General features: G+C 35.8%; 2 protein-coding genes and 1 long non-coding RNA gene across 3 annotated transcripts in view; 2 read left to right on the top strand and 1 right to left on the bottom strand.

The window, feature by feature from the left end:
- LOC100331556 (signal induced proliferation associated 1 like 2) overlaps nucleotides 1-26,759 on the bottom strand; it is an 823,625-nt gene that overhangs the window by 37,224 nt on the left and 759,642 nt on the right. The window lies entirely within an intron of this gene.
- LOC141377083 (uncharacterized) overlaps nucleotides 1-26,759 on the top strand; it is a 160,927-nt gene that overhangs the window by 73,215 nt on the left and 60,953 nt on the right. The window lies entirely within an intron of this gene.
- irf2bp2a (interferon regulatory factor 2 binding protein 2a) lies at nucleotides 19,448-21,998 on the top strand. Its single transcript, NM_199981.1, is given in 2 exon segments — nucleotides 19,448-20,399; nucleotides 20,813-21,998. Coding segments are annotated over 2 exon segments (1,476 nt in total). The 5' UTR covers nucleotides 19,448-19,642; the 3' UTR covers nucleotides 21,532-21,998.

The following is a 26,759-nucleotide window of genomic DNA, read 5'->3' as shown; positions in this document are numbered from 1 at the left end:
TAATTTATTTGTTGTTTTGTTTAATTAAATTTTTTTTGTTTTGTTTTATTTTATTTCATTTAATTAGCTTTATTTTATTTTACTTTATTTTATTTATTTATTTTAATTTATTTTTATTTTACTTATTTTTGTTTAATTTTTTTGTTTAATTTAGTAATTTTCTTTATTTAATTCGTTTAATGTAATTTAATTTGTTTTGTTTTATTTAATTTCATTTAATTAGCTTTATTTATTTTATTTATTTATTTTATTTTTATTTTTGTGTAATTTTTTTAGTTTAATTTAGTAATTCTATTTATTTATTTAATTTGTTTAATTTTATTGATTTTAATTTGTTTTGTGGGAAGCACGGTGGTGCAGTGGGCAGCACGATCGCCCCACAACAAGAAGGTCGCTGGTTCGATCCTCGGCTAGGTCAGTTGGCATTTCTGTGTGGAGTTTGCATGTTCTCCCCATAGGTTTCCTCCGGGTGCTCCCCCATAAGTCCAAAGACATGTGCTATAGGGGAATTTGGTAAGCTAAAATGTCCGTAGTGTATGTGTGTGAATGAGTGTGTATGGATGTTTCCCAGTGATGGGTTGCAGCTGGAAGGGCATCCGCTGTGTAAACCATATGCTGGATAAGTTGCCGTCTCATTTCGCTGTGGCGACCCCAGATTGATAAAGGGACTAAGCCGAAAAGAAAATGAATAAAGAAATGAATTCCTTTTATTTTATTTTATTTCAATTTATTTATTAGTTTATTTTCATTTTATTTATTTTATTCTGTCTAGTTTTATTTTATTAATTTTTTTACTGAGTTTTATTTAATTAAATAAATTTTTATTTGTTTTATTTTATTTCATTTTATTGATTTTTATTTTATTGATTTTATTTAATGTTGTTAATTTTTGAACACTTTACTTTAAGGTATAAGTCTTGCTATTAATAAATTATTAACTATTACTTAGCTCAAACTCCTAATTTGTTGCTGATTAGTAGTTACCTGGTAGTAATTGTTACTTTAAGTAAGTTTTTTTAATGCATATTGTATGAATTTTTATTTGATTTGCCACCAAATTAATACTTTTTTACTAATAACTCAAATTCAAAATAATCACATAATTCACATTCTTTCACTAAAAAACAGACACATCATTTCACAGCAGTTATTTTAGTATAATTGGCATGCTATAAGTAAAAAAAATAAATAAATAAAATTATTTAGCAGCATTAAAAAAAGTAACAAAAATATAAGCACGTTATTCATATTGTTTCATTTTAAATGAACTTAAAAAGTTATTTAAGTAAATTATCTTATTTAATATATATATATATATATATATATATATATATATATATATATATATATAAATAAATGTGTGTGTATATATATATATATATATATATATATATATATATATATATATATATATATATATAAATAAATGTATGTGTATATATATATATATATATATGCGTGTGTGTGTGTGTGTGTGTGTATATATATTAATATATGTTTGCATTTTAGTAATTTTGTTGTTTTTTTTTATTTATTGCTTTTTTATTTATTTCAATCATTTAATGTTTAAATACCCCATAGAGCGTTGTCTATTCATGTTCTGATATGTGCTCTGTCAGTAATATCGTAACTGATAATGAAAGTGTTTTTGAAGTGTTTTCTCAAACATTGAGTACATATGAATAACAATAAATGGTAAAACTTTCTAACTCCACATTGAAACAGACTGAACTCTTCAGTTGTTTGCATGCACAGCTGAAGTCAGTGAATGGTAAAAATCTAGGCGTGACTTGAAAGGGTTTGCATGAGTCGACACGCCGTCAGGATAACAGCCGTAATCACTAAAATAACACACTCATTCATTGACTCATTTCAAAATGAGCTATTAGAGAGGTTTGGAAAGTATGAGAGCTAAAGCTTAAAAGACGCTCTGATATTATGATGCCATTGATGATGATGATGATGATGATGACGATGATGATTAAAAGCAATTTAATGGGCAGAAATACTGGTTTCGAATGATTCATTCAATGGAAATGGGCTTGTTCCATCAATGCATGTGAAACCAAAAGTGTGAGAAGAGCCGATACACACCCACACTTCATTTACATCACACACACACACACACACATGCGCCAACTCACAGACCTCAGATCAGATATGTGTAGGCATTTATGTTTCCTTTTTTGGGTGTTCACATTAAATTCAGTTTACATAAGGGATTAAATATGCATAAAAAGTGTCTAATGTTTCAAATAAATGTCGCAATACAAGAGAAAATAGCCACAATTGCATGTTTAAAACGTCTTTTATTTTATTGTGACTCATTTATCCATAAGAGTTCTGACTTAAAAAGGTCACACATCTGAGTGTCTATCTCAGAATTCAGATCTTCTTCTTTTCAGGTTTTTATCTCACACTTCTGATCTTATTAATTGGCAATTTTGAGTTTACATCTTACAATTGTGAGTAAATAAATGTCACAGAGAAAGAACACTGAAAAAATGATTAGATTTTGATTAAACATTACTGTAATTTTACTATTATTATGATTATCATTTTTATATATTTTTTACTATCATATATTAAGGTAAGTGGTTGAAAACTATTTATATGGGCTGAATTAAAGCAAACAAATTGAATTTAGTAATGTTCAACTTAATTTGTTTAAATTCAGCCTATGTACACTCATCGGCCACTTTAATAGGTACACCTGTCCAAATGCTCATTAATGCAAATTTCTAATCAACTCAATGCATTTAGGCATGTAGACATGGTCAAGACGATCTGCTGCAGTTCAAAGCGAGCATCAGAATGAAAAAGAAAGGGGATTGAAGTGACTTTGAACGGTTGTTGGTGCCAGATGGGCTGCTCTGAGTATTTCAGAAACTGTTGATCTACTGGGATTTTCACGGGCAACCATCTCTAGGGTTTACAGAGAATGGTCCTAACAAGAGGAAATATCTAGTGAGCGGCAGTTCTGTGGGCGCAAATGCCTTGTTGATGCCAAAGGTCAGAGGAGAATGGCCAGATTGGTTCCAGCTGATAGAACTCAGATAGGCACTTGTTAACCGAGGTCTGCAGAAGAGCATCTCTGAACACACAACACGTCCAACCTTGAGGCGGATGGGCTACAGCAGCAGAAGACCACACCGGGTGCCGCTCCTGTCAGCTAAGAACAGGAAACTGAGGCTACAATTCACACAGACTCACCAAAACTGGACAATAGAAGATTGGAGAAACGTTGCCTGCTCTGATGAGTCTCCATTTCTGCTGCCACATTCAGATGCTCGGGTCAGAATTTGGCATCAACAACATGAAAGCATGGATCTATCCTGCCTTGTATCAACAGTTCAGGCTGGTGGTGGTGGTGTAATGGTGTGGGGGAGATTTTCTTGTCACCAGATCTCAATCCAATAGAGCGCCTTTGGGATGTGGTGGAACGGGAGATTCAAATCATGGATGTGCAGCCGACAAATCTGCAGCAACTGCGTGATGCTATCATGTCAGTATGGAGCAAAATCTCTGAGGAATATTTCCAGTAGCTTGTTAAATCTCTGCCACGGAGGATTAAGGCAGTTCTGAAGGCAAAGAGGGTCAAACCCAGTACTAGCAAGATGTACCTAATAAAGTGGCCATAGTGTATATTGTTTGCACCCAGTTAAAATGATTAAATCCAACATTTGTTTCAGAGAAGTGGAAGTAAATTTCAATAACATTTTTACTTTTTGATTTAAGGCTATATTTTAGTCTGTAAAGTCCATATTTGTACTTTATTCCCTTTATTTAATTTCAGCAAAATTCAAAAGCACTTTCAGCGATGGAGTCCGAGTACACGTCTGTAAATCATGGTAAACCTGTATTACACTCTTTAGTGTTTTGCTCAATTGAATAATGTGTGAGGGAAGTTAAACCTGTGAGACTTTTGTTCATTGGATTAGACGTTTTGTCTTTGACCCTTATAAAGCAAATGCACCCCATTTGCATGAGCCACAACTGGGCAAATAACCAAAGAATCTGAGTGGATTTTATTTTAAATATCCGATTTTATTTGTTTCTACAGCTAACCTCTGAAATCTTGGCCTAAAGCGAGCAGATATTCAGACCTGGTTTTGGCCTCCCTCAGTCAGACGTGTGTTTCCTGTACAAGACAGTCAAGCATCAAATCTACTGTCTAAATGCGAGTTTTTCAGAGAATATGTCATGCTGTATGTGCAAATGACTGGGGATTTTGACAGGAAACCACATCTCTTCTCATCTGTCGGTGACAGCATGCTTTTCACAAGCTACAGCACCGAAAACACCAGAACACTTATGAAGCTAGAGCTGTTTTCAGAAGAAACCTTTAGTTTGAGCAGCTATTGATCACACTTGTGCTTGATTTCAATTCAAACGTATCTTCTTGAGGATGTGCTTGTGTGTGTGTGTGTGTGTGTGTGTGTGTGTGTGTTTGTGTGTGTATTTTAACCTTTCATATAGTTCATGTAGAGCTTTCAAAATTAATGTGTTAACGCATGCGATTAATATGAAATATTTAACACGTTAAAAAAATTAACGCAGTTTCATTTTGTTAATTTCCTGTTGTGGTCGATGTGTGTTTAACATGCAAAGAAATATGGATAAGACCAAGGAAGCACTTTTAGAAGGAAAGTTTTAGTATAAAACAATTAATGTCGCATTGTCAAGCTATCCGGCCTTTCGAGATATATCCAGCTGCAGGCCCGCAGAACCACACACGTTTTAGGCACACACAATCTAGGCAAACCATATATGGTAACTAACTCTTTAGCATTATCGCCACCTATTGAATTTCACAAGTATGGTTTCCCATTTCAGTCATTATTATTATTATTATAACGTTACGATCATTTTAACATCTCTGCAGTTTCTGAACTCAAATTATGTAAATAAAAATAATTGGTTAAAGACACTTATGACTCATGTGTCCACATACACAAAGAAAACATTATGGTTACGATGGATGTTAATGTTATTAACGTCTTTTTGAACATCGTCATCGATTTATTTTGATATATATGATTAATAAATGTTGTACACAATAAACAATAGCGTTTACTTTACTTTATTTCACAAATATTGGAATCGAGACGGCCGAATGGGGAGAGTTGTTTACGATCGCCATTCAATATAATAGACTGAACATTTTATATATATATATATATATATATATATATATATATATATATATATATATATATATTTTTTTTTTTTTTTTTTTACTTTTTTTTTTTTTAATAGTTAATTTGTTCCTATTGCTAAAACAATTTATTGCTTACTATAAATTACTATAGTATTAAATGTGGGAAATCATTAATTAAAAGATTATTAGAAAGTTAAGCAAATAAACACTTAAATCGCTTGAGTAAAATATGAATATGTTATACATTTATTACATTTAAAAAGATTTTCATTACATATAATGTATTTTTGCCTATATTAACTTGCTATTATTTACCTAATCATAAATTAATCCATTATATAAATTAAACCTGTCCAAATTAGATCCTTTAGCAAGGCCAGCAAATGAGTATCTGCCATATTATCGTCAGATAATAATGACTGATCAGCTATAATGACTGATTAAAAACTGTTCAGTCTATTATATTGAATGGCGATCGGAAACAACTCTCCCCATTCACCCGTCTCGATTGCAATATTTGTGAAATAAAGTAAAGTAAACGCTATTGTTTATTGTGTACAACATTTATTAATCATATATATCAAAATATATCGATGACGATGTTCAAAAAGACGTTAATAACATTAACATCCGTCGTAACCATATATGGTTTGCCTAGATTGTGTGTTCTAGATTGTGTGTGCCTATAACGTGTGTGGTTCTGCGGGCCTGCAGCTGGATATTATTGGGCCTTTCCTCCAGAGTTTATTTAACTTTGTACGTTTCATTTTTAATGTTTTAACTTTTGTTTTAATGGAATTTGATACCGCATGAAGAACAAAAATAAAAACCTCCGCGTTTCGTGACTCGGTGGTCCTTTACGGTAATCAAAAATCGCTGCTTACATGGTCGACTCTTTATAAGAGTATAATCTTAATCATATTAAAATCGGAGTGTTGGTGTCCATGTAAATGTACTCGGTGAAAGTGCCAGATGAAGTCGCGAGCTGTCAGAGACAGCGCATTCCTCTGCCTTTAAGTTGATTTCATCCGCCCTCAAATGTTTCATTAAGTTTGACCTGTTTCCCCCTTTAACGCAACTTTTGTACAGCGTCTGCTTCACGTCATTGTGTCGGAATCCTTGTGAAATATAGCCCTACTTTAGAATGCTTAGATTAAGCAAATTTGATGAATGCAATCATGTGTGTGGATGAATCTGAAGTGATCCCTTGCTCACTGGCTGAGCTGTCCTGCGCGGGTTGTGTGTTTGTGTATTTTAACCTTTCAATTAGTATGTTAACGTATGTGATTAATTTGAAATATTTTACTTAATATTTACTTAATGCTAAATTCTGCCTATTTAAACTCTGCTGATTTTTAAAAATTAATATTTATTAAAAAAAAAATGATGCAGTTGCAGTTTTTTTTATTTCCTGTTGTGGCCAACGTGTGTTCAACATGCAAAGAAATATAGATAAGACTAAGGAAGCGCTTTTAGAAGGAAAGTTTCAGTATAAAACAATTAATGTCGCATTACCAGGCTCTCCAGCATTTCCTCCAGAGTTTCATCTCATTTCGTATGTTTCATTTTTCATCTTTCGACTTTTTTTTTAATGGAATTTGATACCGCATGGCGAATGGAAAGAAAAACCTCCGCATTTCGTGACTCTGTGGTTCATTAACAGGGCTCGTAATGAACCGTTTTGCTTGGTAGCACTGATGCTCCCAACTTTGAAAAGTTAAGAGCACCAGCCAAAATTTAGTCGCACCCACCAATTATAAGCTCCGTTACTACAAGTTCTAATGTTATATTGACCGATTTACTGCATTTGAAATCAACACTAAACAATCAACAACAAACAAACAAACAAAACGACATCTGCATGCGCCCACCGGCCCTACACACACAGCTTAACACGAATGAAACTTGGTTAACAATAATAACTTTGCTGTTCTCACGGGTGCTGTGTTATATTGTACAAATAATACTGACATAATAGCTTATTATTTGCATATGTCATCTTAATAGCAATACTGCTTTTTCATGAGCTGCAATAATAGTTTTATCTTAATGAATGCAAGCTCTTTTACGATGGTGTACGTGGTGTTACGGTTTACATATAGCTGCCACCTGCACGGCTGACAGCATCGTGAGGATTAAATGAAGGATTAAACAGAACCTCTCGCGCTTAAAATGTGTAGATATATATATATATATATATATATATATATATATATATATATATATATATACATATGTATATACATATGTATATATATATATATGTATATATATATATATATATATATATATATATATATATATATATATGTATATATATATATATAAATGTATGTATGTGTCTGTGTGTGTGTGTGTGTGTGTGTGTGTGTGTGTGTGTGTGTGTATGCAATGTGGTCGTTTATGTATATTTACATGTAATGATTTTTTTTATTACCATTATTAGAAAAAATACATTAACAATTTAAATAATAAGTGGTATCGATATCGTAAAATTTTTAACAAAAAGTATCGGTATACTTAATAAATGCTTTGGCAAAACATTGGTAACATTTGTCACATTTGTCATGCCAATAAAGCAATTATTGAATTGAGAGAGAGAGAGAGAGAGAGAGAGAGAGAGGTTTGCCTCCATTAAAACTCTCCTATACTGTCTTTTGTCGGACTGAGTGAGACTGAGCAGAGGAACACTGGGCATCTTGTTTTTGTTCCGCTTCTCTATATGTTTCAGGGTGTGTTGTCTGTAAGTATGTATAAGGCTGCTTGTATTGTTGCTGTGTACAACTTTCTTATCACAAATATTGCTCGTGCAGCGCTTTTTTAGCTAATGAGCACCACAACACGCTGCCTTACCTCTCTGCCATCGTGTCATTCCATAATGCAGAAGTGTGTGACTTGGGTACGTAAGTTATCTGAAAGGCACATGATCGCTCGCGTCACGTTCCGCCGCAGATTGATTAGTGTAACGTCTTGTATTCAAAGCGTCACATCGCTAAAACATTTAGTTATGCAGAAATTATTAAAAATATAATTAAAATATAAATACTTTTATTAAATATCAATACCAAATTAGAAGCTTCTAAGTATCGATACTCGAGCATCGATGTGCACATCCCTACTTTACGTGTTTATCGTTATAGCTGCGGCCTGTTTAACTCTGCTGTTGTTGTACATTCAGAACGTCTTGATAGCTGTCGTGCTCGGTGTGAACGGCTCTTTATCAGCCGCATCGCAGTGCACTTCTATTTTTATCGGACATTAATACACGAACAGCGTTTTCAGCTCTCCTAACAGGCCCGGATACCAGACCAGACTGGCTTTTTCTACTTCATCATGCTTTTTTTGGAAACTGTTGCACATGTGGCACATCTGGCGCGCCGCCTGAATCATTACTTACTTTTTATGTTCGGCTGGCCGTCGCCATGGAAACTGCTGCATGTTTGGCAGCGAGCCTTTGATGGAGCGCGCGCAGCCGAGAGAGGATCGCGAGCTCTCAGGAATTGGCCTACATCCAGTGTAATCATGGCGGGGAGCTGAAATGAGGCTTTTGGCAGCACACCAGGTTTCAGAGAACAAAGATGTGAGCCACTAATGTTGGCTGCAGAGCTCGCTTGGCATCCTTTGCCATTTCCCAGCAGCCCCTGCCACGGCCGCCTGCCAATCCGCCCTCCCTCCACCCCTGCTGGGACTGCAAAGAGGATCTGAATAAAGAAAGAGCCTTGTTTTTCTCCCAGCTCCTCTGCTCCAATGACATCACCTCTGCAGCCTCCAGCCCCCAGATTCCAGACGCCGAGCACATTTTTTTCTGCTCTCTCAGGCCCTCCATTTTGACTAAATTCCTCCATTTTATAATTGCTCTCCCTCCTCGATGTCACGCAGTGATTGCTGCTGTTTGTGCTGGAGAGAGAGAGAGAGAGAGTGATCTAACCTATATTTCTTGCTTGGAAACGCACACGGTTCATTACAGTCAGCTTGACAGGAGTTTCTGATTAGATTTCCTCGACTTGGGTTTTGACCAGTCATGATATGTGCCTGCTGATTTCTTTAAAATACATGCATAATAATAATAATTTTATTAAATTAAATAGAATGTGCTGAATAATTTACAAGAATCATAACTAAACAAATAAATGCAAAACAAATCATTTTAATTGGCACATTTTATAAAAATTTGTAAAAAAAAAAAAAAAATTATATATACACACACACACACACACACACACACACACACACACACAGAGATGAAGTCAGATTTAATAGCCCTCTTTGATTTAACAAAAAAAAAAAAAAAAAAAAAATTATATTCCACAAATGATGTTTGACAGAGCAAGGATATTTTCACAGTATGTCTGTTAATATTTTTTCTTCTGGAGAGAGTCTTCTTTTTTTATTTCGGCCAGAATAAAACCAGGTCTTAATTTTTTAAACACCATTTTAAGGACAAAATGATTAGCCCCTTTAAGCTATTTATTTTTTCGAGTCTACAGAACAAACCATCATTATACAATAACTTGCCTAATTCCCCTAACCTGTCTAGTTGTATAGAAGTTGTATATGAGCTGTATAGAAGTGTCTTGAAGAATACATATATATATATATTTTTTTTAATAATTTAACAATACTAAAACAAACATCAACATAATAAATTATAATATATAATAGTTGTTATACAAAATATATAATAATAATAATTTTATTAAAATAAACTGAATGTGCTGAGGCGCAGTAGGTAGTGCTGTCGCCTCACAGCAAGAAGATCGCTGGGTCGAACCTCGGCTCAGTTGGCGTTTCTTTGTGGAATTTGCATGTTCTCCCTGCCTCTGCGTGGGTTTCCTCCGGGTGCTCCGGTTTCCCCCACAGTCCAAAGACATGCGGTACAGTTGAATTGGGTAGGCTTCATTGTCCATAGTGTATGAGTGTGTGTGGATGTTTCCCAGAGATGGGTTGCGGCTGGAAGGGCATCCGCTGCGTAAAAACTTGCTGGATAAGTTGGTGGTTCATTCCGCTGTGGCGACCCCGGGTTAATAAAAGGACTAAGCCGACAAGAAAATGAATGAATGATTAAATGAATGAATGAATGTGCTGAATAAATTTTTGAGGGGTCCAAATTCGCTACATGTAAAAGGATGTGACATGTTTTTTTAGTACAATAGTATAAAATGTAATATATATATATATATATATATATATATATATATATATATATATATATATATATATATATATATATAACATTATTTTTTTAATACAATACTAAAAAGGAAACAACCCTATCATACATTATAACATATAAGTTATTATATAAAATATATAATAATATTAAAAATGAATCTTAAAGAAAGTACTACTAATAATAATTTTATTAAATTAAATAGAATGTGGTGAATAAATTACAATAATTATAACTAGTCAAGTAAATGCAAAACTGATCATTTTATATTGCATATTTGATAAAAATTTGTTACAATTTTTTTTCCTGTTTGACCAGTAGCACATTCAATTTGATTTATAAAAAATATATAAATGCAATACTAAAAACAAGTCACTAAAATACATTATAATATATAATAGTTATATAATAATAATAATAATAATAATAATAATAATAATAATACTAATAAATAATATTATTTAATAAAATACATTAAATGTGCTAAATAATTTAGCATTGGTCCAATTTCGCTACATGTAAAATTGTATGTGACTTTTTTAGTACAATACTACAAAAGAAACATCACTATAATACATTATAATATATAATTGTTATTATATTATAATAATAATTATATATATATATATATATATATATATATATATATATTATAATTTAACTATTTTTATACAATACTAAAAAAGAAATATCACTATAATAGATTATATTATATGGTTATTGTATAAAATACGGTATATAAGAAAATAATAATAATAATATTTTTTTTATACATCAAATTAAATGTGCCACATAATTAACGAGAAAATTAACTGGTCAAATGCAAAACTGATCATTTTAATCTGCATATTAATATGATGTTGTTTATTCAATGTACAACACCAAACTAACTAAAGGGCAACACAGAAGGCACGGATTAAAAAATCATTTAAAAAAATAAGAATAATATAAAAATTGATTAACTACCTTGTAGTTTTTAGAATGAGCAAAATAAGAATATATTTCAATAAAATAGGTTATTTTAAATCTCTTAGAGGGGAATTAGACTGAAAAGTATAAAGTATAACACTCTTCAATATGCATCTGAAAACTATTCAACATGCATTATCAAAAGCACATGCATAATGTATGAACAGTAAATATTCAAATACATAAATATAAGTATGCAAATGAAGGCATTTCTGACTATCTTTGTGAGAAGCTGCATTAACGTACTGTTATAAATGCAATAAACACTGCTGTGGATGAGCTTATAATCACTGAAGTGAGGTTGCACAACCGACTCGCATCTCGCAACAAAAACATTCTCGCTTGAATCGCTGCTCAGGAGAGAGAAAATAGCAACACAGTAAACAGGATGTTGCCTGTCAGTGGGGCTATCCTGGTGAGCGCAGCGGTTGCCATGGCGACCACTTCCTGACAAATTTACGGCCAATCAAAGGGAGGAAAAAGAGGCTTTACAGACTTGTCTGCACACACTGACATTGTGTCAGCGGGTTCACTCGACACACTTCAGCGAACCCGAATGCATTGTGCACGTTTTAACACGCAGCCACATTTTATAGTTCAGACTAATGTTATTGTACGCTGTCTGTAAGTGCGTCTGGGCCCTAAAATGAACATGAGACGCGTGCTTACAAGAGCTTGTAATACTTGTGATATTATCATTATTTGAAGAGTTTAGAAGTAAAACCCACTCAATTTTCATCTAAAACGAGCATGGTTTCTCAGGATGTTGTGTGATGTTTAAGAATGTGTTGTTTTCATTGCCTTTAAAGTGAAATAGCTGAACATAAACGTTTGAAAAAATGCTAATTTGAGATGTTTTTGCATCTGAAGTCCTCATTTGATGTGTTGTTTTGGTGTGTACAGTTCCCCCTCCTGAACATCTGTTGCAGACGGGTTATATAATGCAGAAAATGGGCCACCGCATGGATGAGAGAATGAAAACACACACTGTGTTGCTGACACACTGATGAATGCATGACACTTATGAATAAAACATGCACTTTTCTAGACCAAACAGTCATGTGCTTTGGTAAGCTGTCGGGCTGGGCGATATGCAGAGCCAGACGGAATCTGCGGACGTTTTTTGCTATTTCTGCGGAGAATTTTGGTAAAAATCTGCGCATTTCTGTGGATTTATTTTGGGAGTATCCAGCGGAGTATCATAACTAAACCCTTAATATATTAAATTAAAATTAATAAATTACTGAATAAAAACTGAATAAATTCAGATTTACACATTTACTCAAGTTAAAAAACAGAATTAATAATGGGCTAAAAATCTTCGGAATTCTGCGGAAATTCTGCGGAATTCTGCGGAATTCTGCACGCGCAGATTCCGTGTGGGCCTAGCGATATGGCAAAAGTGCAGTGTTGAAAATAATTTTCCATATTGAAAGATAATCATATATATATAGTGTAAGTCAGAATTATTAGCCCCCCTGTTTAATGGAGAGATTTTTTTTTTCAACACATTTCTAATCATAATAGTTTTAATAACTCATCTCTAATAACTGATTTATTTTATCTTTGCCATGATGACAGTAAATAATATTAGACTAGATATTCTTCAAGACACTTCTATACAGCTTAAAGTGACATTTAAAGGCTTAACTAGGTTAATTAGATTAACTAGGCAGGTTAGGATAATTAGGCGAGTTATTGTATATTGATGGTTTGTTCTGTAGACTATCAAAAAAAAAAGTAGCTTAAAGGGGCTAATAATTTTGTCATTAAAATGTTTTTAAAAAAATTAAAAACTGCTTTTATTCTAGCCTAAATAAAACAAATAAGACTTTCTCCTGAAGAAAAAATATTATCAGACATACTGTGAAAATTTCCTTGCTCTGTTAAACAATACTTGAGAAATATTTAAAAAATAAACAAAAATCAAAGGGAGGCTAATAATTCTGACTTGAACTGTTTATGAGCAATATCACATGAGTAGCGGTGTGATATGGCTGTATATTGGCACTGGTGGGAGGCAGGTGTTGGCGAGTGCCTTACGCCTGTTTCACACCACAAGTGCAAGCAGTGCATGAGCAACGCATATGGAGAGCAGAAGCAGCGCGCGGGCGTTCGCCTTTCCCACCGACTGCCTCTGCAGTGCGCAACTCATCGCAAGCTGCTGCACAGATCAATCTATCTGTCTATTCTATCTAGTTAGCTATCGATCTATAAATACACTTTTTTTTACTTACTTTTTACCAAGGCCCGCGGGAACTTCTACGCCAGTGATGTAGGCTTACAGTATAGTTGTAATATTAGTCACACAATATAGTTGATGATATTTACACATGATCAAACTAGTGTGCAACTTACTAAGCAAAACTGATACTGAAATATTTTTACATTTGGTTTTGTAGATCGGGCCTTAATAAATATTTGTTGCAAGAATTGTGGTGATTCAGCTCATTTTAATTAAGTAGTTTGAACGAGCAGCTAAAATAATGTTTTGAGTGCACTGTAAACAATATTGGCTTCCTCACAATTTGTGTTGAGACAACGTGGAGTTTGGTGAACTTAATTATTTTTACAAATTCAAATGGGTTGAACATAAAACAATTAAGTTGTGCCCATAAAAACCTCAAAAACTTTGTTGATTCAGCTGATTTTAAATAAGTAGTTCAAACAAGCAGCTAAAGTCATGTATTTAAGTGCATATGACTATTAAAATGCGCTTTATTTTGATAGTTCCAGTTATTTCATAAGCTTAGATGTAAGTTTTGTAATAATGAGGCATTGCTGAGTGCTGAGTCATGATATTGTTGATCTCTCAACTGCTTTTTTGCTTCAGGACGTGGAATTTTACTTTACATCATTTGATGACCCAACACGGAAACAGTGAATCATTGAGTGGTAAACCACGTGTATTAACATTACTACATTGGATTTAGGTCTGATTGTTAAAATATTATTCAAAGGCCCCCATACCTTATTAGTAATTAATTAGTTAGCTAGTAATCATTAATAATAGTTAAATAGTGACTAATTAGTTATTGGTAATGCACTGGATAATAAATAAAGGTCCTGTGAAGTGCTTTGAAATGTACATTTTTATTAGATGTTTGACGTAATCTCAACTGAAACATGAAGAGTGGGTGGGACATAGTGTAGCTCCTCCCCCTTTTGAAAAGCAGCCAATAGTGTTTTGTTTTTATCGCTGCTCTGCCAGTGGGAGCATCAAATGAAATTCTATTGGGAAGCGTCTTGAAGGGGGTGGGGCATTGCAGATACTAGAGAGCATTTGATTGGTTATGATGTGATCAGACTGTAGTGTGAGGTGACATAAAAAAACAAGAATCTATTCATGCGGAGGTGACAAACTACAAGCTTCACATGTTTATATCAGTTTTATATCTTCTAAATGCAAATTGTAACTGGATTATAGCAATACAGATATCCTAAAAACCAACGATACTGGTACTTGCTTCTAAAAAACTTTATTAAAATTTTATTGGAGCTTTCAGCAACAAAAAAAAATGCTATTTTAAGATTTCCTTTACATCTACGTCTTCTCATTATCAGGTTTTCCAAGGCTGTGGTAATTTTGTGTTTTCATTATCGCTCAGTAGCTGATTTTATGCTTGTTTTGATTTATTTTAGACTGCCAATCACTCAGATTATGACATTTTTAAACTGTAAAACTTCAACAATAAAGTAATGTATTTGCATTGGTTTTTAATAGTAACAAAAATAGTTTATGTGCAGTCTTTATACACACTTGCTTTTCTGTCTTAAGGTTTTTGTCTCGTTTCTAGTTCAAATATCTAGAAATTAAATTAAATCGAGAAGAATTTCTAGACAAGTAAACATACTGTCACAATTAAATTAGTTCTTCCTTATAACAAGCAAAATAATGTTATTTTAAAGCAAAAACATGTTTATTTTACATTATTTAGCTTTTTTTTAAGTGAAAAACTAATTTAATTTAGACTTATAATTTCTGAAAGCAAAACAATATTTTTAAAAGTCTAGAAAACTTTCAAAAAACACAGCATGGCTGACAAAGTACCCTTATATAAAATGATCATATATGGTGGCCATATTTAATATATCAGTATATTTTGATCAACTATCCACCTATTTACCATTTCAGCTTTAGTTTTTCATTCTCTCCACAAGCGAACAGCTCAATCTAATTTAAAAGCAAAAACAGGTTTATTTTACATTATTTAGCTTGTTTTAAGGGAAAAACTCACTTAATTTTGTCTTAAAAGGAAAACAGTATTTTTACTTTTCTAGAAAACTGCATATTTAACTAATAATTAAGTGATAAAAGCATCTTTTGCAGTGTACCTTTGTGATTAATGCTTTCCAAAATATTGACTGCACAAAAACACAGCACGATTGACAAACTACCCCCATTTAAACTGATCATATATAGTCATATTTTATTTGTCAGTATATATTGATTAACTGTCTTCATATTTACTATTTCAGCTTTAGTTTTTCTTTCGCGCCACAAGCGAACAGCTCTATGACCCATTTTAAAGTCACGACCTGCCCATTGAAAAGCACTGATATCAAAAATAATCTTATTTCAAAGCAAAAACATGTTTATTTTACAATATTTGGCTAGTTTTAATGAAAAAACTCACTTAATTTTGACTTGAAAGCGAAACAGTATTTTTTTTACTTTATATTTTTAACCAATAAATAATCAATAAAAGCATTTTTTAGTGTAATTTTCTGATTATTACTTTCCAAAAACAGCACAATTGACAAACTAACTCTATATACACTGATCATACTGTATATAGTATCAATAGTCTTAGTATATTTTAATTAACTATCCTCATGTTTACTAATTCAGCTTTAGTTTTTCTTTCTCTCCACAAGCGATCAGCTCTGTGACCCATTTTAAAGTCAAAAACTGCCCATTGAAAAGCACTGATATCAAAAATAATCTTATTTTAAAGCAAAAACATGTTTAATTTACATTATTATATATTAATACTTAATTTTGACTTGAAAGCAAAACAGTATCTTTTACTTTTATATTTAACCAATAAATAATCGATAAAAGCATTTTTCAGTGTAATTTTGTAATGATCGCTTTCCAAAAACAGCACAGTTGACAAACTAACTATATAAAGTGATCATAGTCATATGTAGTTTGTCTGTATATTTTGATTAACTGTCCTCATGTTTACTATTTCAGCTTTAGTTTTTTTCACAAGTGAACAGCTCTGTGACCCATTTTAAAGTCACAACCTGCCCATTGAAAAGCACTTATATCAAAAATAATATTTTTAAATGCATAAACAGGTTTATTTTAAATTATTTAATATAATAAAGTGATAAAAGCATTTTTTGCAGTGTAATTTATTTGACTATTGCTTTCAGAAATATTGACTGCACAAAAACACAGCACAGTTGATAAACTATCCCCATTTAAACTGATCATATATAGTCATATGTAGTTTGTCAGTATATTTTAATTAACCATCCACCTATTTACCATTTCAGCTTTAGTTTTTCATTCTCTCCACAAGTGAACAGCTCTGTGACCCATTTTAAAGTCACGACCTGCCCATTGAAAAGCACTGATATCGAAAATAATCTTATTTCAAAGCAAAAACATGTTTATTTTACAATATTTGGCTCGTTTTTAGGAAAAAAACTCACTTAATTTTGACTTAAAAGCAAAACAGTATTTTTACTCGTCTAGAAAACTGCATATTTAACTAATAATTAAGTGATATAAGCATCTTTTGCATGTGTATCTTCATAATTAATGCTTTCCAAAATATTGACTGCACAAAAGCACAGCACGATTGATAAACTACCCCCATTTAAAATGATCATATTCATATTTTATTTGTCAGTATATTTTGATTAACTGTCCTCATGTTTACTATTTCAGCTTTAGTTTTTCATTCTCTCCACAAGCGAACAGCTCTGTGACCCATTTTAAAGTCACGACCTGCCCATTGAAAAGCACTGATATCGAAATCACGACCTTGAGTGACACGCCATGCTCATGTGAAATCAGATCGGCCTGCTCTGAACGCAGCAGGAATTAGTTGTCAGGCCGGAAAGAAAAGCCGATATTTACAGTTGCTCTGCTACAGAACACGCCCTGCTGCTGCTGCAACTCCATTCAGAGGCTTGGTCAATCAGTCGAAGTCAGAATTATGAACCCTCCTCTATATTTTATTCCCCAATTTCTCTTTATTAAGATTTATTAACTGATTTCTTTTAATGCCATGATGACCACGGATAATATTTGACTAGATATACATCAAAATACTAGTATTTAGCTTGAAGTACTTTTACTTTATATATTTAACCAATAATTAAGTGAATTTTGCATTGTCATTTCGTGATTATTACTTTCCAAAAACATCGCGGTTGACAAATTATCCTTATTTAAATAGTCATGTTTAATTTGTCAGAATATTTTGATTAGCTTACCTCATGTTTACTAATTCAGCTTTAGTTTTTCTTTCTCTCCACAAGCGAACAGCTCTGTGACCCATTTTAAAGTCACGACCTGCCCATTGAAACGCACTGATATCAAAAATAATCTTATTTTAAAGCAAAAATATGTTTATTTTAACATATAAATATGTTAATAAATCTAACTAGGTTAACTAGGATGAAGATACTTAGGCAAGTCATTGTATAACAGTGGTTTGTTCTGTAGACAATTGAAAACATTGCTTAAGGGGGGTGATAATAATGACCTTAAAATGGGTTTAAAAAAATTAAAAACTGCTTTTATTCTTGCCGAAATAAAACAAAGAGGACTTTCTCCAGAAGAAAAAATATTATAGGAATTACTGTGAAAAATTCCACGCTCCATTAATCGTCGTTTGGGAAATATTTAAAGGAGAAGCAGGAGGCTGAATAATGGTGACTTCAACTGTACATGCGCTCTGGCTGCGGGCCAACAGATTTGCTGTTGGTTGAGAAGGGCGAGGCGAGCTGTGGGTACGTGACTAAACATCTCGCTTCCTCTTTTTAACGTCACGAGGGCTTGCACAAACACATCCTGCCTTGTGTCTGCAGATTTCAGACGCATTGCTTCACCCATAGAGCCCTGGAGCTGCACTCAGCTGGAACCAATCCAACACAGAAAAGGGAAGGACCTACAACGCTATTTGTTGGTTCTTCTCCCACTGTGGACTTTGTGTACTCAGTGACCAGACAGGATCATATAACCTGTAGAACCACGATCAGAAAAGCAGAGTGTGTGTGTGTGTGTGTGTGTGTGTGTGTGTGTGTGTGTGTGTGTGTGTGTGTGTGTGTGTGTGTGTGTGTGTTCAGTGTGGGGATTAATGAAAGCTTGAATGTGTGATTTCACAAGTGTGATGAAATGTAATGTACAGTACATGCCCAGGGCTTTTATTATTGTGGGTTGATGTGTGGTGATTTTGTGCACTTCAGAAGGGGAATGTGGGGGGAGATCCAGATATATTTGACTTTAATACATGGACATAAACTCATCTGAATTTACTTTACACCAGCAAGAGGTGAAATATTAATACAAGTTAGTAAAAATGTTTACATTATAAATAATGAACTCATTATTTAAACTATTTTTATTTAATCCAAATCAACTCTGGCCCACTATAAAGGTCTAATGCTCGGACAAAGAAGTAAATAAATAACCAGACCTTTTGTCCCAGTCGTTCGTGATTAATAAATGTTTCATGAAGCGCTTTGTAACCGACGACAGAAAGTGTATATCCACACTAACAGTCCCGTGCCAGTAAATGAGTTTCCTCATATTATTTTCCATGTTTTCCCCGATGTCAGGAACCGTGTTCGGCTTTAAAGAGTAGATGTGACCGCTCGCCGTTCCCTCCGGCGTGAAAGAGTCTGGCTGATTTGCATATAAGCTCCTCGTACGTCAGCGCGTTTAAAGAGAACTTTCGACTCTCGGAGATGTGTGTGTGTGTGTGTGTGTGTGTTTTCTTCTCTTCTTTTTTTCCAGCTCGTCTCTGATATCGAAAGCTCTCCGCGTCGCAGCTCTGGCCTGGATTCAGCACAGTTAAATAAAGGCAGCGCGCGCGGGAGGGAGGGGGAGCCGACAGCGCATGCGCCGCAGGGGCTGTTCTGTCGAAGAATCAAGTAAATAGACGCGGAGCGGCGGTGACGTCACTGCTCCACATTGAGCTCCAGCCTGGCCGCGGTAGTAGTGAGTGAGAGAGACCGAGCGCGCGTCGTAGTAAAGCACGCTACTATGAAGTTCTGTTTGTAACTTAATTATTACTTGCGCTACCTTGTTTTTCCCCAGCATCATTCCACACAGGATTGTGCCGTATTTCGGAGGGTTTTTCGCCCGAGAGAGAGCGATGTCGTCCGCGGCGGTTGCTGCTTCGAGGAGGCAGTCGTGTTATTTATGTGACTTGCCCCGCATGCCGTGGGCTATGATCTGGGATTTTACCGAGCCCGTTTGCAGAGGATGTGTCAACTACGAAGGAGCCGACAGGATCGAGTTTGTCATTGAAACAGCCCGGCAGCTCAAAAGAGCGCATGGATTTCAGGACGGCAGACCGGCGGGGCCGGGCAAACAGTTACCGGGGAAGGAGATCCACGCGTCGGGAGACCCGGGCTCGCGCCCGCCGCAGCCGCTGGATCGCTACCCGCTCTCCTCAGAGCGTCCGCCCAGATTGGGAGCCGAGTATCAGTCTGCGAGACAGGCGAACGGCATCCCAGTGCCTAACGGATTCTCAAAACCCGACGATCCTCCGGAGCTCAACCGCCAGAGCCCGAACCCGCGCAGGACTAGCGGCGTGCCGCCCAATTTAGTGCCTTTAGTGAACGGCAGCATGGCGCACGCGATGAACGGCAGACCGGGGCAGATGTCAGATCTCGGAGGGAATAAGCGACCGGCGTCGGTCTCCAGCACGGAGCACGACAAGGACAAGCACAGACCGGACAGCCTGACGCCGGAGATCAGCGACGGCCACAAGACGCGCGCCGACGACTGGCTCAACAAGAACAAAACCGTGCGGGAGCTGATGACGCTCAACCCGTACGACGGCAGATTCAAGAAGGAGCACATGCAGCAGAGGGTCATGTACGAGACTGGTCCTGCATCCAAATCAGGTATGCTATTATTTGTGTTCAGGCGTGCTGCATTTATTTGTTTTTAAAGCTGGATAGACGTAGAAAGGATCAATAACAGTGACTATTTAGTGTACAACCTAGGTGTGTGTTCTTTATTGCAAGCTGGATGGACTGGAGATTAAAGCAGATCTGATTAACTTGTGTGTGTTTATTCACACATGCAGTGCAGTGCTAGCTTTGAATGAGAGCTCTATGGCATGAGTCAGCTGCGAGAGCAGAAAATTTCCGCTGATCAAAGCTCAACGTGTGTTTGCATGTGGTGCATTTGCAGGCAGCCTCATTGTTGCGTCTGGCACTACAATGCATCACTGCGTCTGCCACATTGTTATTGCATAAAGGCGGCTTTGTGCAGCTCATTCATGCAAGCTCCTGCTCTCTTTTTTTTTTTGCAGATCGAGGCAAACATCCCAAGAATCTGAAGAGAAAAGCTTCTCCGGAGCCGGACGGGGAGGGCACGGCTGGGAAGATTAACGGAGACGGACAGCAGTGGCTGCCGTCGGCATCAGGGGACGGGTTGAAAATGCCCCCAGTGCCGCCGCCCAGCTTCACCTCTCCACCTTCCACCATCTCCCCGCACCCTCGCACCACCCCGCCGGAGGCAGGAGCCGCCGCCGCTGCCACCCAGAACGGACACTCTCCCATAGCAGCGCTCATTCTGGCCGCAGACAATGCTGGTGGCAACAGCTCGCCGAAGGACGCCAACCAAGTGCACTCGACCACACGCAGAAACAGCAACAGCCCGCTTTCACCAAACCAGCGGCGGCTGGCGCAGGGTGCAGGGACGCCTCACGTGCCAGGCATGGATGCGGTGCATCCGCAGAGCATCCCAGACTCGTCCGTTCCCAGCAGCATCCCGCTGTGCTGCACGCTTTGCCACGAGCGGCTGGAGGACACGCACTTTGTCCAGTGCCCTTCGGTGCCGTCACACAAGTTCTGCTTCCCATGTTCGCGGGAGAGCATCAAACAGCAGGGCGCAACCGGAGAAGTGTACTGTCCGAGCGGCGAGAAATGCCCCCTGGTGGGCTCCAACGTACCATGGGCTTTCATGCAAGGGGAAATCGCCACCATTCTGGCAGGAGACGTCAAAGTAAAAAAGGAGAGAGACCCTTGATTTGCAGCGTTTTTGGTTTCCCCTTTCCCTTTTTTTTTTGAAAGAATATTCAAAAATATTGGTCTATATAAATATATAAATATATCACACGCATACCATCCAGACAGAACTAACGGACTTGTACATAACGGACTTAAGGGACTTGCATACTTGGTAAACATTTGCTGTACATTTTTTGATTTTGATCTTCTTTTCTTTTTGAATACGTTGTGTTTCTATATATTTTTTTGAAGATAAACAGGTATGTGCTCATTATATCGGACTACGTTCTTCTTTGTCGATGTTTAACGATTTCTCGATGTACTTTTAGGTATGGTGGCAGTTCCTGTTAAACGTAGAATGTGACTAATGCAACTCTACGAGCACTTGGCAAAAAAAAAAAAAACTAAAGAAAAAAAAACGCTTCTAGCTGTACTTGTATGCACTTGTTTAAAAATTGCCAAATACATTTTCTGATCTTGTATTAACGGAGAGTCTCTGCTTGCTTCTTCTGAGGATTTTCGAGAGTGTTTGGTTTGTCGAGGCATCTCTCGGAGATGCCATCAGGTCGGTAGTTCATGTTACGGTGTATTTAGCAAATGCTGAGTACTAACGATCAGTATGCAGCCTCGTTAATACATAACAGCTATAATCTCCAGCGGTAACATGAGCACAGGCATGTAAATCATTGCCCTAACCAGTTATCTAGGTCGTGTTTGGGTACACTAGGTAGGTAGGAGGGCTTTGTGTATTGTGTGTTGCAGGAAATTGCCTCGTCAGACATGGGTGGAGTTGAGTGAAAGCGACTCGTGTGTTGACTAATGCTGAAAAACCCTACCATCTGTGTACGTCACCTCAGTTACTTCTGGAATTTTGGCCTCTCGCTGGCGCTTGTAAATCGCTAAACCAGTTTTCGCCTGACTTGAGTGTGTTTTAAATGAAAACACAGACAAAATATTGCATTATTGATGCTGACGGTTATATAACAGCGCAGTGTTTTGGAAAACATGCGCATGGAGTTTTCCACACACACACATGCGCGGGGCCTCTAGAGACATGGTAGCTTGTAAAACAACACATGGTCATGTGATCAGTTCTGGAATTCCCAAGTCACAATGGTTTGCCCTTTTTTAGTATTAGTCTGGCACTAATAATCTGATTTCATTTCTGTTTTAGCTTTATATAAGGAGTGTTTTTAGACACATTTTTAAATATATCCATCAGTGCATTCATAGCAATGTTAAGTCTTAAGTTTGCATGCACTGTAAAATATATATCAATAAATTAATATCTTTTATTTATTTATGCTTTTGAATTGAATTTTAGGACTCTAATCTGTCCTCCAGAAACTTTTGATATTGACAACATTGAAAAAGTGACTATTATTGACATTTTTAATGCTTTAAAGTGATAAATTGTCTGGATTATTGTTGTAAATTACAGTACAAATGCTGCCAGTGTTTTTTCCCTCTTATATTACAGACTTCAATATTATTTCAATATTTCTTATGTAATATATTGTTTCAAACTATTAAAATGTCAATAAAAGTCACGTTTATTAAACAGAAGGGATGAATATTCATCATTAAAAGTTGGCAGAGTAGAGATTAAGGACCTGTAATACAATTCATAACCCTAAATCAGGGGTCACCTGACTCCTGGAGGTCCAGATCCCTGCAGGGTTTTGCTCCAACTTATCTCAACACACCTGCCTGGGTGTTTCAAGTATACCTAGTAAGACCTTGATCAGCTTGTTCAGGTGTGTTTGATTCGGGTTGGAGCTAAAATCTGCAGGACACCGGACCTCCAGGAACTAGTTTGGTGACCCCTACCTTAAATGAATGTAAACAAACCTGTTAATTACAAAATATGGAACTTATTAATGATCATATTAGTATTTTTTAAAGTGTGCGATTAATATTGCTGCACAATATGAATGCATAACATACCTTATATACTGTAACTGTGTAACTTAAGCAAAGCAGCCGTGTGTAATGTTGAAAATCCAGTCGCTCTTCATAGTTTATGCTTTGGTTCTAGTCATGAGTTGTGCATGATCGGGTGTTGTTTGTTTGAAATACCATGTTAAACATATCAGAATGCAGTTTTTAAGTGATGATATGCAGCAGCAGTCAGTGCAGGCAGTAGAAGAGACAAACTATATTGTTCAAACTATTAAAATGTCAAGAAAAGTCACGTTTATTAAACGGCAGGGATGAATAATCATCATTAAAAGTTGGTAGAGTAGAGATCAAGGACCTGTAATTCAATTCATAACCCTAAATCAGGGGTCACCAATCTCGTTCCTGGAGGTCCGGTGCCCTGCAGGGTTTACCTCCAACTTACCTTCAAGTATACCTAGTAAGAGCTTGATCAGCTGGTTCAGGTGTGTTTGATTCGGGTTGGAGCTAAAATCTGCAGGACACCGGCCCTCCAGGAACAAGTTTGGTGACCCCTACCTTAAAAGAATGTAAACAAACCTGTTAATTACAAAATATGGAACTTATTAATGATCATATTAGTATTTTTTAAAGTGTGCGATTAATATTGCTGCACAATATGAATGCATAACATACCTTATATACTGTAACTGTGTAACTTAAGCAAAGCAGCCGTGTGTAATGTTGAAAATCCAGTCGCTCTTCATAGTTTATGCTTTGGTTATAGTCATGAGTTGTGCATGATCGGGTGTTGTTTGTTTGAAATACCATGTTAAACATATCAGAATGCAGTTTTTAAGTGATGATATGCAGCAGCAGTCAGTGCAGACAGTAGAAGAGACGAAATATATTATTCAAACTACTAAAATGTCAATAAAAGTCATGTTTATTAAACGGCAGGGATGAATAATCATCATTAAAAGCCAGAGGTCTAGAGTTCAAGGACCTGTAATGCAATTCATAATCCTAAATCAGGGGTCACCAATCTCGTTCCTGGAGGTCCAGTGCCCTGCAGGGTTTAGCTCCAACTTGCCTTCAAGTATACCTAGTAAGACCTTGATCAGCTTGTTCAGGTGTGTTTGATTCGGGTTGGAGCTAAAATCTGCAGGACACCGGCCCTCCAGGAACAAGTTTGGTGACCCCTACCTTAAATGAATGTAAACAAACCTGTTAATTACAAAATATGGACCTTATTAATGATCATATTAGTATTTTTTAAAGTGTGCGATTAATATTGCTGCACAATATGAATGCATAACATACCTTATATACTGTAACTGTGTAACTTAAGCAAAGCAGCCGTGTGTAATGTTGAAAATCCAGTCGCTCTTCATAGTTTATGCTTTGGTTATAGTCATGAGTTGTGCATGATCGGGTGTTGTTTGTTTGAAATACCATGTTAAACATATCAGAATGCAGTTTTCATTAATGATATACAGCAGCATTCAGTGCAGAGAGTATAACAGACGCAGTGCAATGATGTGGTTTGGTTTACAAGCATGTAAATCTCTCCACACATGCACAACGTCTCAAAAGTCATGCAGTGAATGCATAAGTTGTAAAAACAGCACATGGTCGCATAGTCTGTGTTCCTGGCATGCTATTATTTATAATCTTGAGTAGTAATTTAACAGCATGCATGCTTTTAGGTTTGCATATAGAGTGTTGTTGGTAACGACATGCTCTGGTTGTGCTGCAAAACGTCAATGCTATCGGTTACATAACAGTAGCAGCGCAGCAGTGCAATGAAGTGGTTTGACATGCATGAATATAAATCTCTCTCCACACAGACACGGAGCCTTCAAAGAAATGTGGTGAATGCGGTAGCACACGCTCACATGCTCGTCTCTGGAATTCTCAAGTCACTGTCCTTTTACGCTCGCTTGTTATCTTGGTGCTGGTAATTTAGCTATGCGTGTAAAAGTTTTGTATGGTGGGTGTTACGTAAGCTGTAAAACAGAAGCAGGGCAGCGATGCCATTTGCGTGGTTTGATGTTTATGAGCTTTAAACACCTAAAAAAAATATGTGATCACCTGTTCAGCTGTTTAAAGTTTGCATTTTATTTGGCGTAAATTAAATAGCGCCAGTGTAGGGCTGCACGATACTGGAAAATATGCAATGTTTTTGAGTATTGGGATAACTGGGGTTGCACAGTAGATTGTTTTAGCATCAATATCGCAACGTATCAATCTGCAGTAGTCACATCGCAGAATCTCCAACATCAAGTTGGGATTATAATTAACCAGAACATGTTATTTTTACATTTAATTACTGAATTCCTGTATGTAAGTACTGTTAGACTGCACAGAAAAACATAAAGTGATGTTTATTTATTTATTTTTTCTTTCGTTTTCATCTGGGCTTCTATTTATTTATTGTATTTTGCATATTTTTGCATAATCTTGTATGCTTGTATGACTTGTATGACATACACTTGTATGATTGGTCAAATTTAGATAAACGAACAATGCATTATTTTAATGTAATTTATCACAAGTTTGCGTTACATATCGCATATACTATTATCGCGATAATGGTACTTTTTTCCGATACATTGTGCAGCCCTAGCATCCAGTTACATCAGATTTTAATGTTAATGCCAGTACAAGAAATGTTACATAACAACGTTTGTGTCTTTATTAATCTAACTTGACGTTATCTGGTAAACTGGTGCATGATTGGTCAAATTTAGATAAACGACCAATGCATAAAATAAATGTAATTTATCACACAAGTCTGCAATACATATCGCATAAACTATTATTGTGATAACGATACTTTTTTCCAATACATTGTGCAGCCCTAAAAGTGTTACATAACATTTGTGTCTTTAAGAATTCTATTTTTAAATTTAGATAAACCACCAATGCATAATTTAAATGGAATTTATCACAAGTCTGCGATACATATATCGCATATACTATTATCGCGATAATGGTACTATTTTCAGTTACATCAGATTTTGGTGTTAATGCCACTACAAAAAATGTGTCTTTATTAATCTAACTTGACGTTATCTGGTAAACTGGTGCATGATTGGTCAAATTTAGATAAACAACCAATGTTTAAAATAAATGTAATTTATCACTTATATCTGCAATATATCTCGCATATACTATTATCACAGTAACTATACTTTTCCGATACATTGTGCAGCCCCAGCATGCAATTACATCAGGTTAAAACCAATACCAAAAATTTACATAACATCAACACAACAATGCAGCGAACTTGTTTGACATGCAATGAAAGTGATGAAAGTGAAATCATGCACGAACACCCTAATATACTCTCATTTTTTAATCTAA

Source organism: Danio rerio, chromosome 13 (assembly GCF_049306965.1).
Source record: "Danio rerio strain Tuebingen ecotype United States chromosome 13, GRCz12tu, whole genome shotgun sequence".
In the NCBI taxonomy this organism is placed as follows: Eukaryota; Metazoa; Chordata; class Actinopteri; order Cypriniformes; family Danionidae; genus Danio; species Danio rerio.
Note: the sequence above shows the minus strand (reverse complement) of the source record. Positions and strands in the feature narration are given on the sequence as shown.